Source organism: Ylistrum balloti, unplaced genomic scaffold, assembly GCF_031769215.1.
Source record: "Ylistrum balloti isolate Yb309-2 unplaced genomic scaffold, AGI_CSIRO_Ybal_v1 Utg370034, whole genome shotgun sequence".
Classification (NCBI taxonomy): Eukaryota; Metazoa; Mollusca; class Bivalvia; order Pectinida; family Pectinidae; genus Ylistrum; species Ylistrum balloti.
In genome coordinates, this window is record NW_026782095.1 from 63,161 (window position 1) to 78,543 (window position 15,383).

Consider the following 15,383-nt stretch of genomic DNA (forward strand, 5'->3'; position numbering starts at 1 on the left):
TCTATATTGTTTTGACACAAGTATTTCAATATATATGCATTTCCTTAACAAGCCTACACACTTACATCTTTATGTAAGAAGTTGAAACCAAACCCTCCACGATTCAAAGCATCTTCCATTAACTTTCCAGCGAGACCTCTGTGACCACGAAGTACAGCAAAAACAATGTTGTTCATCTTCTCTTCATTCTGTAGAGAAAACAAAAGTAAATCATACAACATCCAAAGGACAGGAATAATAACTCTCCCACACAAGGGCTGTCTAAGACAGGGTATGCTCCCCAAATGGGACAAAACTTAAATATGAAAAATAGCAAAGGGCAATAAGAGAGTGATGATTCTTGTGTGCTTCCCTCCCTTGTTGAGATCTATTTACCTATGAAGTTTCATGTTGATATCTCTTACAGTATGGGTGTAATGCCACAGATAAAATATAAGCAAGATAAATAACAAAGGGTGATACAAACATCTTGACACCACTTAAAACTATCTTTTTCATGAGGACTTTTGATTAAAGGAATATAAAATTAATCCATTTTGATCACCCATGTTAATAATACATGTTTAACTTTCACATCTCCACACCAAATCTGAAAAACCACTAAGAAGCCAACATATAAATAGTGGCTATATTTATAAATAATTGGATAGTTCTAACAATGCCAGCTGTAAAGAACACTCACAAATTGATACATGTAATTTTCACCACAATTTGCAACCAATGCATCCAAAGTTTCTTTGTTGACACCCATCTGAAGTGCTTTGGTGATTATGTCATTGAACAAGTCGCATTCTTCTCTCTCCTAAAATAAAAAATCAGGAGAAAATTCTTATTTGATCACTAAACAAGGATTATATCTGAAACCCTTCTTCAAGTTATGTCTGAATTATTTATTCAACTTCTGCTTCATTCACCTTGGTGAACATATGCTTAAATGTTGCCAAACTGACTTTTTCTTGCTAGTATCTTATTATCCTTTCACATTAATTAAAATTAATGACTTTTCAAGTTTATGTACATGTAGGTGTAGTCATTCATGATCATATGTCAGATAATGGCCACATGCCGTATGATTTAATATCAGAATTTCAGAGTTCCACTACAAAGATGGTCTAAATTTGCTTTGTTTTTAACTTGAAATACCTGAGCTAAATATAACAACCTGATGTTAATGAGGATCCTATCTTCCAGAACAATCACAAACACACCAACTTTGCTAGTCATTTTAGGCAAAATCAAAATATTCTTCTCAATATGCTTACCTTTGTAAAGGCTTGATTTCCTTCCTTGCCTCCTCGGCTGACAGTTAGTGCCCGAACAGCTCGTACACCCAGATACATCGGATTGTACCTGTAAAAAACAAAGTTCTGATATTTTAAAAAACTTCCAAAAGAAAAAAATATTGTTATTTAAGGCTGTATTTCTCACTAATCCTATTATTCAGACCAAAAACCCACCAAAAATCTGCAGAGAACAAAGACAGGATGGGGTTTTCAATAAATAGTTGTCAACATTCCTACACAATAAACCATCATTAATGATTACTCTTACGTCAAATAATAATGATTTAATGTTAACATTTATAGAGATTACATCAATGAAGTTTACAAATTTGAGTAAATGTAACTTTTACTCAAAATCAGTGATCTAAAAAGCAAACACGATTAAGCACACAATCACAAGAGGCCCAAGGGGCCTTAACTGTCACTGAGGAATATATGTCAATAATCTGGGGATTTTAAAATATACCTCCTTTTTCCCCCTCCTGTGGCCCCTATTGGGGCCACGCCCTTTTTCTCCGCAAACTTGAAGCGGCTTCCCATGGGGATGCTTTGTGCCAAGTTTGGTCAAAATCCATCTGCTGGTTCTTGAGAAGAAGTCATTTAAAGAAGGTTTTTACATATGGCCCCTTTTACACCCCTTATGGGCCCCAAAGGGGACATCACTTTTTTCAACATAATTTCATATGTCCTTCACTAAGGAATGCTGTCTACCAAATTTGGTTGAAATCTGTCAAAGTTGAGCGCCCTCTAGTGGGGCCGTTTTTGACCTGATTTTTTTTTCATTTGCAAACTTCGTAGACCTTGCCATAAGGACCCTAAATATCAAATATGAATTTAATCTGACTGTTGGTTCATGAGAAGAAGATTTTTAAAGATTTACCTAATTTTACCCCCTTTTTCCCCCTCCTGGGGACCCTATTGGGGCCATGCCCTTTTTCTTTGCAAACAAAGCAGCTTCCCATGGGGATGCTTTGTGCCAAGTTTGGTCAAAATCCATTCAGTAGTTCTTGAGAAGAAGTCGATTATGTGACAACGACGCACGAGTCACGACAACAGACGAATCATGATGGCAATAGGTCACCATGAGCCCTAACAAAAAGAGAGCTGTATGGGTAAGTTGATAGATCTCTCAAGTGTTTCATAAGAAAGTTTTATAATCTTTGCTGCCTATTTTTTCAGAGATTAATTCCAGAATTTCAAAAAGTTGATCTTGAGAAATAACAATAATAATCTTTAACTGTCAATGTCTTTCTGTTGATTACTGTTTTCCCCTGATCAGTCAAGAAATTTAAACATATACAAGTAAGGATCAAAGTAAATAACCTTTTTTCTCAAGAGTACCGCACGGCAGAACAAAATACATCCAGCTCGTGCCAAAGAAATATTCAGGATTTATTTGAAATATTGTTGAATCAAAATCTTCATTAGAACACAATCTCAGATTGTGGTTCTAAAGCCCATAAAATTTAAAAGAAATTGGGTAAAAACTGAGAGGAGGAAACAAAATTGTTGAAAAAAACGAAGGGCAATAACTCATTCGTTAATTGTATAATCCAAATGCCATGAAGGAAAACACAATGTTATGCCATGGTTAAAGTCTACTAAGTTTCACAGAAATTGCTGAAAAACTAAAAAGGAGATTCCCAAACAAAATTAAAATGTTAAAAAAAACAAGAGGCCCAGAGGGGCTGTATCGCTCACCAGGATCTTTATGACCAACATTACTATATCTGTGCATATGTTCCACGTTTAACAGATTTGACCCCTGTGACCTTGACTATGGGTCAAGGTCATTTCTTTTACTTTCTTGGATTTCATAAAAGGAAATTCTGGCCAAATATAATAATTCTAGGATTTTGATATTTCATAAGAAATTGTTTAAACATTTCAACACATTTGACTTCTGTGACCTTGAAGATTGGTCAAGGTCATTTCTTTTAAACAAACTTTTTAGGACACCATAAGAGGAACATAGCAGCCTAATTTAATGATTCTTGGCCTTCTCGTATTTTGGAAGAAGTCATTTAAAAGGTTTTAACACATTTGACCTCTGTGACCTTGAATATGGGTCAAGGTTATTTTTTTCGCAAACTTTGTTGGGCTTCATCAAAGGAACCTTCAAACCAAATATAATGATTCTAGGCTTTCCGGTATTTTGGAAGAAGTCATTTAAAATGTTTGAAGACATTTGACCTCTGTGACCTTGAATATGGGTCAAGGTCATTTCTTTTTGCAAACTTAGTGGGGCTTCATCAAAGAAATCTTCCAGCCATATATAATGATTCTAGGCAGTATTTTGGAAGAAATGTTTTAACATATTTGACCTCTGATACCTTGAATATGGGTCAAGGTTATTTTTTTTCGCAAACATTGTTTGGCTTCATCAAAAGAACATTCCAGCCAAATATAATGATTCTAGGCCTTCTGGTATTCTGGAAGAAATCGTTTAAAGTGTTTTATTTTGGAAGAAGTCGTTTAAAGGTTTTAACACATTTGACCTCTGTGACCTTGAATTTTGGTCAAGGTCATTTCTTTATGCAAACTTTGTTGGGCTTCATCAAAGGAACCTTTCAGCCAAATATAATGATTCTATGCCTTCTGGTATTTTGGAAGAGGTCGTTTAAACGTTTTAACACATTTGACCTCTGTGACCTTGAATATGGGTCAAGGTCATTTCTTTCGCAAAAGTTTGTTGAACTTCATCAAAGAAATCTTCCAGCCATATATGATGATTCTTGGCCTTCTGGTATTTTGGAAGAAGTCATTTAAAAGGTTTTAACACATTTGACCGCTGTGACCTTGAATATGGGTTAAGGTTATTTTTTTGCAAACTTTGTTGGGCTTCATTGAAGGAACCTTCCAGCCAAATAAAATGATTCTAGGCCTTCTGGTATTTTGGAAGAAGTCGTTTAAAGTGTTTTATTTTGGAAGAAGTCGTTTAAAGGTTTTAACACATTTGACCTCTGTGACCTTGAATTTGGGTCGAGGTCATTTCTTTTTGCAAACTTTGTTGGGCTTCATCAAAGTAACCTTCCAGCCAAATATGATATCTCTACGAATTTCGGTATTTCAGAAGAAGTTGTATAAATGAAAAGTTGCCAGAAGCTGGACGGACGAAGGACGGACAGACAATGGACGCCGCACTATGACACAAGCAAAACCAAAAGGCAAATACTCCATCAGATATTGTTGATTTGAACTGCTGTGTGATAAAACTCAACTTCATGTCATGGTGATTAATCCTATGTTGCAAGATAACAATTGAGAACTTAAAGTAGAGATCACTGGATGAGATAAACATTATGTAAAAATCAAGGGCAAGAACTCTTCTAAATAGCCAAATCAAAATGTTGTGCAGTAAAACACAATTTAATGTTATTATGATTAAGCTTGATTGATTGGAAATTGGGGAAGGTAATCTCTAGACAAAGAAAAATTATGACAGATGGGCAGACAGTCCAGTCATAATGTTTTGTCAACATTGCACCAAACTTTCTGAAATAGTTTCATTTCCAAATTCTTCTATTAAATCAAATTACATTAAATATGATGTCACGATAATTTAACCCTGTGCAGCTAGATTTCAATGTCTCACTTAAATAAATCTATACAAAACCTCCTATCTAAGTTATTTATGGAATTATAAAAGGCAATTGTCTGATATATTTCACCTGCATACATTAATACTATGATGATCTTTACATCATTAATATTAACCTAATCATGATAAAGATCTATTCACCAGACATCTCTAATGCGAGTACATACGTTCCAGTACTGATGGTAGATATCAGCTGTTGAGGCTTTGGCAGCTTTCTGCGTACATTTTTCTCATCAGACTCTGCTAAAATATCCTTGGCTAGCAAATTCACAGCTTCCATGTTATTACTTTTCAGGGCATAGTGAAGCGCTGTCCAACTATCGGCCAAGGACTTTGCAGCACCTACCTAAAACAAACATTAACAACACATTACACAAGAGGCTCATGGGCCTTAACGGTCATCTGACTACTTTCTTCTTTGAATGAAATCTTGCTAATAAACTGTTTTCCATGATGTAGATGGCAGTTTTGTTGAGGCATAGGTAACTGTAACAAGTATTTTAGAAAGTAATTTTGGAGCTAAACCCAACTGGTGAAACTTGAGAAGAAGTTCAAAATAGGTGTTGAACAGGAAAATCATGATTGCACAATCATGGCTGCCATATTGAAGTTTTGACACAGTCGGATAAAAACATAATATTTTTGTAAGCTACCTTTCCTTAACATTTCCAAAATTTTTTAGCTCAATGGCACCAGTGAAACTGGAGAAGAAGTTTAAAATATGTTTTTCAAGATGGCAGTCATCTTGGATTTCAAACATACCCAAATAATAACAACACTTTAATACAAGTTTGGGCTCAGTCCCATGATGAAACTTCAGAAGATATTTGAAATATCAAAAGTTTACAGTTACTGCAGAATCTCTTTAAAGTGTACCCTGAGAGGTCAGCTATGTTGACCTTAAAAAATAGTTCTGCACATAAAATACACATTACCGAAAATGCAAATGCCATGGAATGTTCCGTTACTGAGAAATTGCAACTTTTCTGAAAAGCACACCTTTGGCTGAGAGGCGTTGACCTCATTTTCGGGCACCCAAACCTGTGACATCACAAGTTCAACGCTTTTGCTGATGCAGCCATATTGTCTTTACTGTGTTACATGTGATTGTGTTCTATTTTGGGATTTTCCGGAGTAATTTCTTTGTTTATTTATGTGAAAGTACTTCACATCTTCGCAATATTTAAGGTAGTGAACGAGGGGTCGGTGAATTAGCACTTAAATCCGCTAAAATGGCTTCCTATCGAGGAAGGAAGTGGTGTGCAGCGTACGGTTGTCCTAACACTAACACGGATGGGGTGTCGATGCATGCCTTCCCATTAAATAGACCAGATTTATGCAAACAACGGATTCAGTTTGTCAAGAAGAAGAGAAACATGTGGAAAGGTCCAACGCAATATTCATATTTATGTTCAAAACACTTCAACGGAACTTCATTTCCAATTCGGTATAGTGTAATGAAAGCAATGGATCGGACTGCGCTGAAAAGAGTTCCACTAAATGATGATGACGATCGTCACTTTCCAAAGGGTTATTTTTCTCCTCAATGGATACATTGTCTTGTAATTCCGATTCAAATTAGTAGGGCTGGATTCCGTCTTCAGAAATATCATCCACACCATAATCAGACTCCTCAAAACTCATGTTCAAATTGCTATCAGGTGCGGTGTAGTCACTGTCAGTCATGTTGGCGCCATTTCTATTGAACTTATGACGTCACAAGTAGAAGCGCCTTGATTACACTGATTAGGCCTGAGCAGACAGGTGAAAATCAACAAATTTGAGCTTTAATAACTCGACACTGGGGCAACGGATTTTGACAGGATTTTCATTATTATTATTTTTACGGCATTCTTAACATTATATCTAAATATAAATTACACTCAGGGTACACTGAAAGAAGTGTTTATACAGTTACTGCAGAATCTCTCAAGTAAGTGTTTATACAGTTACTGCAGAATCTCTCAAATTTGGGTTTATACAGTTACTGCAGAATCTCTCAAGTAAGTGTTTATACAGTTACTGCAGATAATAAATTTACTTTTACACATATAATCAAGTCAACGTCACATTCATATAGAACAAAACATATTAAAAAAACCTCCTTACTGAGTAGACATGCTGGTCATCTTCTAACAGTTGTTTCAAGAGAGCAATATCATTCTGGAAGATTGCACGGAATACTAACTTGCCATGGGCATTTTTGGAGATGAATGGAACATGATCTCTGATAAAGAAAAAACAGCAGTAATAAGGATAAGAAACACCATTTTTTGAAGTGATAATAATATTCACCAATGCAAAGTTTTCTGTGATATTTCTGATTTTCTTTGAGTGACTTACTGTCATCATGTTGTTAACAAACAAAGGAATCTAGCCCATAGTATCCTTAAATTACGTTTGATCACAAGTCAGAGAGGGTGTTTAAAATCATTGATATTACCGGATCAACAAACTTCTCTGAAACTACAGGAAATTTCTTTCATATGTTGTAGTTATCACAGAAACCTTTTAAATACATCTTCTTATTTCATTGATCAAACAAACTTACTTTGTATGGAATAGAGGATCTTTTTCAACGATTCTGACTTTGGGATTTGGTTTAAGCTTTCTGTCTGGGCCCCGTTTCTTTTCCTTCTCTGGTTTCTTTTCCTTCTTCTGTCTTTTTCCTTTTTCTAACAACAAGAATAAATTCTTTCATAACAAACTTAACTAAGACAATACAACATTCAGCAGTGTAGGATTCCATTAATCCCACATCCATATACAGTTGAATTTTTGCCAGTGAACTGAGTATGTTTCACTTTTGAAAATGAAGATCATGACTGTAGGACATTTTGAAATCAAATTGTGACCAGTACATATGAATTGAAGTAACCTTACATGACCTATTACAAAATATGTAGTTTTATGAACAATGGTTATTTGTGTATGAATGGCTGTTCTGATCAGAAGAAACACTCCTTCTATTCTAAAGAAAATCATAAATAAGCTATGAAAATTTAACAACTGATGGACTGAAGTTATGTTTTAAATATGTCTGTGATCTATATTCTATAACTGTTTATTCATTTTGGCTTAGATAACAAATACTGTTAAAACTTACCTTTTTCAGGTTTCTTTCCCTTTGGTTTGCCGTTTGATTTCTTGGAACCTGAGTCCGAAAATAATCAGTCATATGAAAATATGTTAATTTATGTTTGGATAAGGGATCATGCTAGACAAAAACCCTTACCTGGGATTTAAGAAAATGTTTCATGCTTTTGAGAACTTAGCTGTGTTGATACCAGACACACAAATTTCCTTAATATGCACCTCTGGGTGATACATAGGAATAAAAATTTAACAATACTAGAATTAAATGTAGTAATTTAATGTTAGAAATAACCATTGAACAATTCCAAATATAAAACATTCTATTCTTTCAACTTCATCTGATTTTCAGTGTTGCAATTTAACCAGCAATAAAAGCACACTCACAAACTATACCTAAGACCCATTAAAGCATTGATGTATGAAGTTGTGAGGAGACTCATACAGTGGAACCTCACCTACGGCCACCTCAAAATTACAACCACCCTGCTATTACGAGCACTTTTTTTAGTCCCTATTTTTTTCACTATATATCTTTGTATTGGTTGCTTCAGTATTACGACCACCCCGCTATTCCGTATTACGACCACTTCTTACAGTCCCAAAGACCACTAATTAATGGTAATTGACCTCACAATTACGACCAAGTTCTGATCAGTGATTAAAGTTTACCTGGTGGGCAGTGAACCACGAGCATGTGTGTCGTTCTTAACCATTGTTTTCGTCACGGGTTACCGACCTTATGAACAGGTGGCGTCACACGAAGTAAACATCATTATCGGATTAACTTGGCCTACCTGTGTGAAACTGGGTGCCAGACACGTTTTAATAGCAATCTATTGTTTGTTAATTATATATTGATAGATCAGTAGGTATGTTGTTAAACATTTTAAAAGTCCTGCATACCCAAAGATGAATTATGTAGTCTTTTCCTTTGCTCGCACCCGCACACGTTGTCAAGGGTTTTTAACTGTTTTTGTGGTGATATTACACTCTCAACATCATTTGAACAATCAAAACAACATGTACATGCTCCAAATTTTTTATGACATATTTTCACTGTCACAAAACTTTATCAAGCAATGACAACACCATGTAAACGAAACAAGCTATCACTAAAAAAAAAGGACTTATGGAAGAGGAGGCTGTCCAGATCTGCAGCTCTTCACAACAGTGTACACTGGACTCTTTTATAAGTAAAAAGACAAATCTGTTGTACTGAGTGATGCACTGGCAGAGTTAATGTGTTTGTAAATTTAGGTGAAAAAAGTTGGAAAATTAACTTTAAATTCCTATTGAACTTAATATTGATTGTTTGATCTCTTTTATTCAATATTTACAATAGTAAATATACATGTATAGTAAGATGTAATCTAAGGAATATATACATATATATATTCATTTGTCAATTCACCAATTTTATCTTTTTTACATGCATTTCATAAAATTCAACATTTATATAAAGTTAAGTTATTATTGTTAATAAATATACATGTACATTACTTAATGATATATAATATATATAAATTAAGTCTTTATTTTAAACAGAGTTATGGTTCTTTGCAGTCAATCTGATCCCTCTCACTATCAAGACCACCTCCCTATTAAGACCACTTTTGCCCAGTCCCCAAAGTGGTCTTAATAGTGAGGTTTCACTGTATAAGTAAAACATTGATGCTCCACCTTCCATGCAAATATTATCATTCTTTAACAACTGAAAATGACACACCTCTCACCTTATAAGGATACCGACTCTCGTCAGTGAGATGAAACCTATGACAACAGTCAGATGAAACTTAGAAATGGAACTGTATAGGCAGAAAACACCAAATTCACCTATCATTTTATTCATTAAATAATTTACAAACATATACTTGACCTTTGTATGTATAAAGCTAGATCAAAGCATCAACTAAAATTAAGTTGCTTGGAGTGATGACATTAATTCAAATGGGTGCGAATGCCATATCTGACCTTTAAGAGCAACTGTAATGCTTTTCCTAGATTTTGGAGATGCCTTTGTCTTCTCTTTTTTGGAGTATTTAGCTTTCTTTGCAGATGGTTCCTCATCTTCCCAGTCTGTAAAACAAAATATATCTACACATATACAATGGAATAAACTTTTGAACAACTCTCATCTCTCTAGGAATTGCTGTTGAAAGATGTTTCCAGACTTTCAATAATTTGTGGATTTTTTTTCTCTTGGGTTTTCTTAAAACAGTTTAGAGCAGATGTTTGTCCTGACTAGGCTCAAGCTCATTATCGCCAACACAAGATTACTTTGACAGAAAAGGGCATATAAAAAGTGTTTCCTTTGCAAACTTCAACACAGAACAAATCTGATGATCTGATCTATACTTAAAAACAATCAAATGAGACATACCTTCTTCATCACTGTCATCCTCAGCAAAATCCTCCTCACCACCTGATTCTTCAACTAGCATTTCATCTTCTTCAACAAGTTCTCCCTTTTCCTTCTTAAGGGCTTTAACAAGAATGTTTTCAATACGTGTCTGCTCTGAATGTGGCAGTCTGTAGGTTTCCCTTGCAATTCTCTCCATTTTGACATTGGTCAAAACACATTCAATTTCAGTTGCATCCAAGAAGTCAAACTTATATATATTTGGAGGTTCATGTAAATCCAGCCATTGAATCTTAAAATGCTTCGTAGTCTTATACACATTTTGTTGTGTACGGCACATATAAAAACTTCCTGAAATATTGTAAAGAAATTATTCAAAAAAGAATTTTATCAAATACATTTTGTATAATATTCACTTATTAGATATTCTTATCACCAAACCTTAAACTGTTTTTTACATTCAATGGAAGTTGCAATAAAGTTACTAATAACTTTTTTCTTTCTCAGCACCATTCCCATGGGAAGAATATTTTAGTGAAATTTCAGCTGAGATCAGATGAAAATCTGTAACTGTCAAAGTCCAAAATTACTACTTGTATGTAATTATGTAATTTTTTTCTGCCAGCAAGAAAAAGAAAAAAACAAAACCCCTCCGTTAATTTAAAACTTAAAATTTAAAATTAGTGATAACAAACCTTAACAAAATATATTGTGGCTCCTTTCAAACAAACAAAAAAAACAAAACACACAATTAGGGATCAGAATATAATATACATACAATTTGAGGAAGGTCATGTTTTTATGATCAAGAGTTCCTATGAGGTGTTCTTGGAACATTGAACCTTAGCCTTACAACCTTTATGTACTTTTATCTTCTCTACCATAATCATATTATCAGAATAAGTAAATCTTGTTTTAAAATATTCTAATAAAGACTTTATAACTTTATTTGTTAGCAATGTACATGTAGCGACAAGGCTTCAATAGGAACAACAATTTTTTGTGTATTAAGCAGTATCAAATTTGACCAGTTCATTGAGATAGCAATTTGTAAAACCACTAGTTCAGCTAGAAATTCCATTCATCTCAGACTATTCTGACCTTTATTGCCAAACTGTTGCTGATATTGCTGATACCCGAACTGGGTACAAAATGAACTAGTGATAGAGTTTCTAAATAAAAATATATTGCAATGCTTTAGAAAATATCATGATACATATTGTGATATGTTGCAAATCCTCCAACATGATTTTAACTCTATAATTCATATTTCCTTGAATTAACATAGTAAAATAGAACTAACATATAATCTGGATCTAGCTTAGTGGTATCCACTCCAGTATTTGCTATACACACAGAAATACAAAACGACATCAGGTAAAAACACTACAAATATTCATTTCACAGGTTTTTTTAAGTAAACAATGATAGTGCCTTTGTGACTGGATTTAGCTACTTTACGCTTTTTTAATACTGAAAAGTGTCTATTGTTTAAATATCTTATAAAACTAGAGTTCAAAAATTTATCATGATATGTATTTGTCTAATCTTATAACCTGATATACCAGTAATATTGTGTACCACTAGCATTAACATCTGAAACCCTAATAATCAATTAAAATATTTCTCAAAATACTGGGTCTCAGTTTTTGTATCTTTCAACAAAAACAACATAGATGTAGTAAAAGGTTGATCCCTACCTTCATCCCCTCTGACGGCTAGAAAGACACCTTTCTTGTATTGCAGTACAACTGCTTCTTCCTTACTTCCTTTGGGTGTTTTTGAGGAAGATGCAGGTAATTCCTCAGTGGCAGGAGACTGGAATCTGTTAACAGGCACTCTCTGTCTCTTGAGCGGTGTGCGTGGTTCCATATTATAGACTTTCTTTTTCTATAAAAGATTTGTACAAAACATAAAGTTCCATGTTTCTGTAAACATGTGATTTCTACCATTATCTCTGTATATCTTTAATAATAATCAACCAGTCCTTAGACCTTGTAAAGATATGGAAGACCTGGGCCTCATTAGACTTACTGATGCATAATAAATGTGTGGTCATCATCCCCAGATGTGCCATCAGTAATCCTAGCCTAGTGTGTTTGATCTAGTCATAAATGAAAAACTCTACTTTGAGGAGAACTTTGTGTGGTCTTTTTGATTAAGGAGGAATCAACCTGAGTGACCTGACATACCAAAAGTTTTAGTGATGTATTCTTCTATGACAAGTTTTGATGGGCAATTTGCTTTATAATTATATCAAAAGATAAAATGAATAGTGACCATTTTATAGATTACCTTTTCTGTGTTTTTAATGTATACACAATATATATACATATTGATAAAAAAACAGTCATAATGCCTGGTCACATTTTCACTCCACACCACCAAATGAACTCATTTACTTGAAAAATACCTTTGAAGCTGACATGCTTCCAGATGTGCCTGGGTTTGGAGCATCAACCATATCCTGGGGATTTCCTTCTTCTTTATCCATCTAATCAGATCTGATATTGTATCAACAAAGTTAGCATACAATATAGCAGAAAGATCAATAAGATTGCTCACATTTGGAGAAAACAATACAATGTCACAATCTGATGTCATACACATCACTGTAACACAAAATCCTTAATATTTTCATTCCTATTGGAAATTGTGGCAAAGCTGATTTACTCACAATTGTAAGACTAAACATATCAACATTGAGATCTTCTGATTCTAAGTCAATGTAACAAATTATTATACATATGTATTTTAAACTCCTAGTTGATTCTAGCATCACCTGTATTAGTCCGACACATTTGTAAGTCAATTCTAGCTTCACCTACACAAGTATGACAACACTCACAAGCATCATGTGCAACTAATCGGTATTTCTATCATTAAATGACTGCTTATTAAACTCGTCATGGGTTGCATACAAAATATACAACTCATTTCGGTCTAAATACTAGAGTGTGTGTACCATGGGAGATAACTCTAAATTTATGTCTTATTTTTTTTCCCGAATATTCAAGGGTCTTGATGCAATAAGTGATATTAGCTCAATATTGATGGATGGCATTAGTGTCCCTCATGTAAATTCAATGGAGAAAACAACATACTTAGGCATTTTTCAATGTCTACTCAATAAAAACGCCGATGTTTCGTTTGGCTGGACGATTGTGTTCGTAAGTCAGTGTTGGTATAAATGTATAGGTTTATATCTATATTTATAAAATACACATTTAACACTGTGTCATATAACCATACGCTCATGTCATTAAAATATGAGCAACGCGGATGAAGCGGTACACTATCATCAATCGACATGCTTACTTGCTCTGTGTAAACATTCTGCAAGTACAGCGAAATACAAGGAAACGGGGGGGGGGGGGGGGGGGGCAATGTTGACAATCTTGGTCATAATCGCCAGAAAGTTAATCTTAGTTTGCGCAAACTCAGTATGTACTGATAATCATTATCACCACTAATATTAAGTCAAGATGTTTTGAAGTAGTCTGATAGATGGATTTACTGTAGTTTCAAGCTAAAACATGTCGTTATGGCACTTTATCATGACTGGGTGATTACCCACGCGACTTCTAAGAGAGAAGAACGTATGTCGAATACAAAAGTATTATAGCTTATACATATACAGTTACCTTTTGCTTATAAACTGTAGAGAGTTAACACTTGGTGCAATATGCTCAATGTTAAATAAGGACCAAACAAATAGTGATTTTTAGCCTACGAAGAGGTACCGGCTTCTGACACACATGGTCGCCATCTTCCTAGCTGATCTGTTAACCTCCCTCGCATTTTAATAGTAATTAACACGATGTTAATTTTTAAACAGCAAAACGGTACTTATTATGCATTTCTCCGAAATGTTTTTTTACTTATACGGGAAATTTTCAAATCAAATAAACAAAGGGCATGGGGAGTTCATCCTTGATCGTACTCAGACTTGTTTTCTTAAACGTATTGACAGAAGAGTAAATACAACAGCCAAAACACTTAGTCACGTGATACACACTGTGGCCCCCTAAGGGAAAAGAAGGGGGTCCGATGAGGCAAAATTTATCTATGATTGTGTATCAGGTGTTTTTCTCTGAGCTATAAACAACTAGCAAATATCAAATGGAAGATGTCTACAATTTTCCGTTTATATTTTACCCCAACGATCACTTAAATACTGCAAATAAGCACTCGGAGAAAGTAACAAATTGTAATTGCTTCATATAATTTATGCATAACCTTAAACTAAAGAAAAGACAATGGACATGTTTAAATAGAAAGCTTTTAGGGTGTATTAATTTAACGCCCTGTCACTCTGTTTCTTTTCATTTGCAACAGAAATATGTCAGATCAAGAATATGGCTCTCATTTTTAATCTACACGCTACACACTACACAGGGACTGATATTGTTTTCGAAAAAAATATGTTAAAAATAACGAACGATCATGTGCTGAATCGGAAAGAATATTGGGTCTCCATACATTAAAAACGTACACCATATTTATTATCAATAGATATCATTTCTTTATCCTTTAATTGTTCATTACTTATGTATTGCATCATACTTTCGTCATTGTACAACACAATGACCTCAAGGTTATACAAAACGCTGTTTATTTACCAAAGGCCACTCTAATAAAGTTCAAAGAAATGTTATGCATTCCATTGCCAGAGTTATCCGACCTTGAGGAGTAACGGATTCTTCGTCGGTACATACGTAGGAAAATGTGTGTGAAAGTCCTATTTTATATATCCCATTTTATAGATGCATTGCTATAACAAACATTTCATTTCATTCAAATTAATAAATATCAACAGTGATAATATAACATGACGTTTTATTGATTCGTTTGTTAATTTGGGACAAGAGGAGTGATTAATGTAAGTTGGGGTATTTAGTTTCGCAATTGTTGTAAAATAAGGTTTGATTTTTTAAGTCCAAAATTACCTGATTTTTTTAGGATATCGTTAGTCGATCAAAATAACTCGACAAATGATCAATTATTCACATGCTGACATCAATACATCATTATAAGTACTGTT

General features: G+C 34.2%; 1 protein-coding gene across 1 annotated transcript in view; it reads right to left on the reverse strand.

Moving 5' to 3' along the window:
* The window catches only part of LOC132548913 (poly [ADP-ribose] polymerase tankyrase-like), a 69,372-nt gene extending 56,539 nt beyond the window's left edge, over positions 1-12,833 (reverse strand). Inside the window, exons 1-11 of the mRNA XM_060212814.1 lie at positions 12,753-12,833; positions 12,040-12,229; positions 10,361-10,690; positions 9,952-10,056; positions 7,991-8,038; positions 7,436-7,559; positions 6,994-7,111; positions 5,052-5,230; positions 1,263-1,350; positions 683-802; positions 66-188 (exon numbers count right to left, since the gene is read on the reverse strand). Of these exons, the coding sequence (XP_060068797.1) occupies positions 66-188; positions 683-802; positions 1,263-1,350; positions 5,052-5,230; positions 6,994-7,111; positions 7,436-7,559; positions 7,991-8,038; positions 9,952-10,056; positions 10,361-10,690; positions 12,040-12,229; positions 12,753-12,833 (1,506 nt within the window). The remainder of the gene's footprint in view (positions 1-65; positions 189-682; positions 803-1,262; positions 1,351-5,051; positions 5,231-6,993; positions 7,112-7,435; positions 7,560-7,990; positions 8,039-9,951; positions 10,057-10,360; positions 10,691-12,039; positions 12,230-12,752) is intronic.
* Between the last annotated feature and the right edge of the window lie 2,550 nt (positions 12,834-15,383).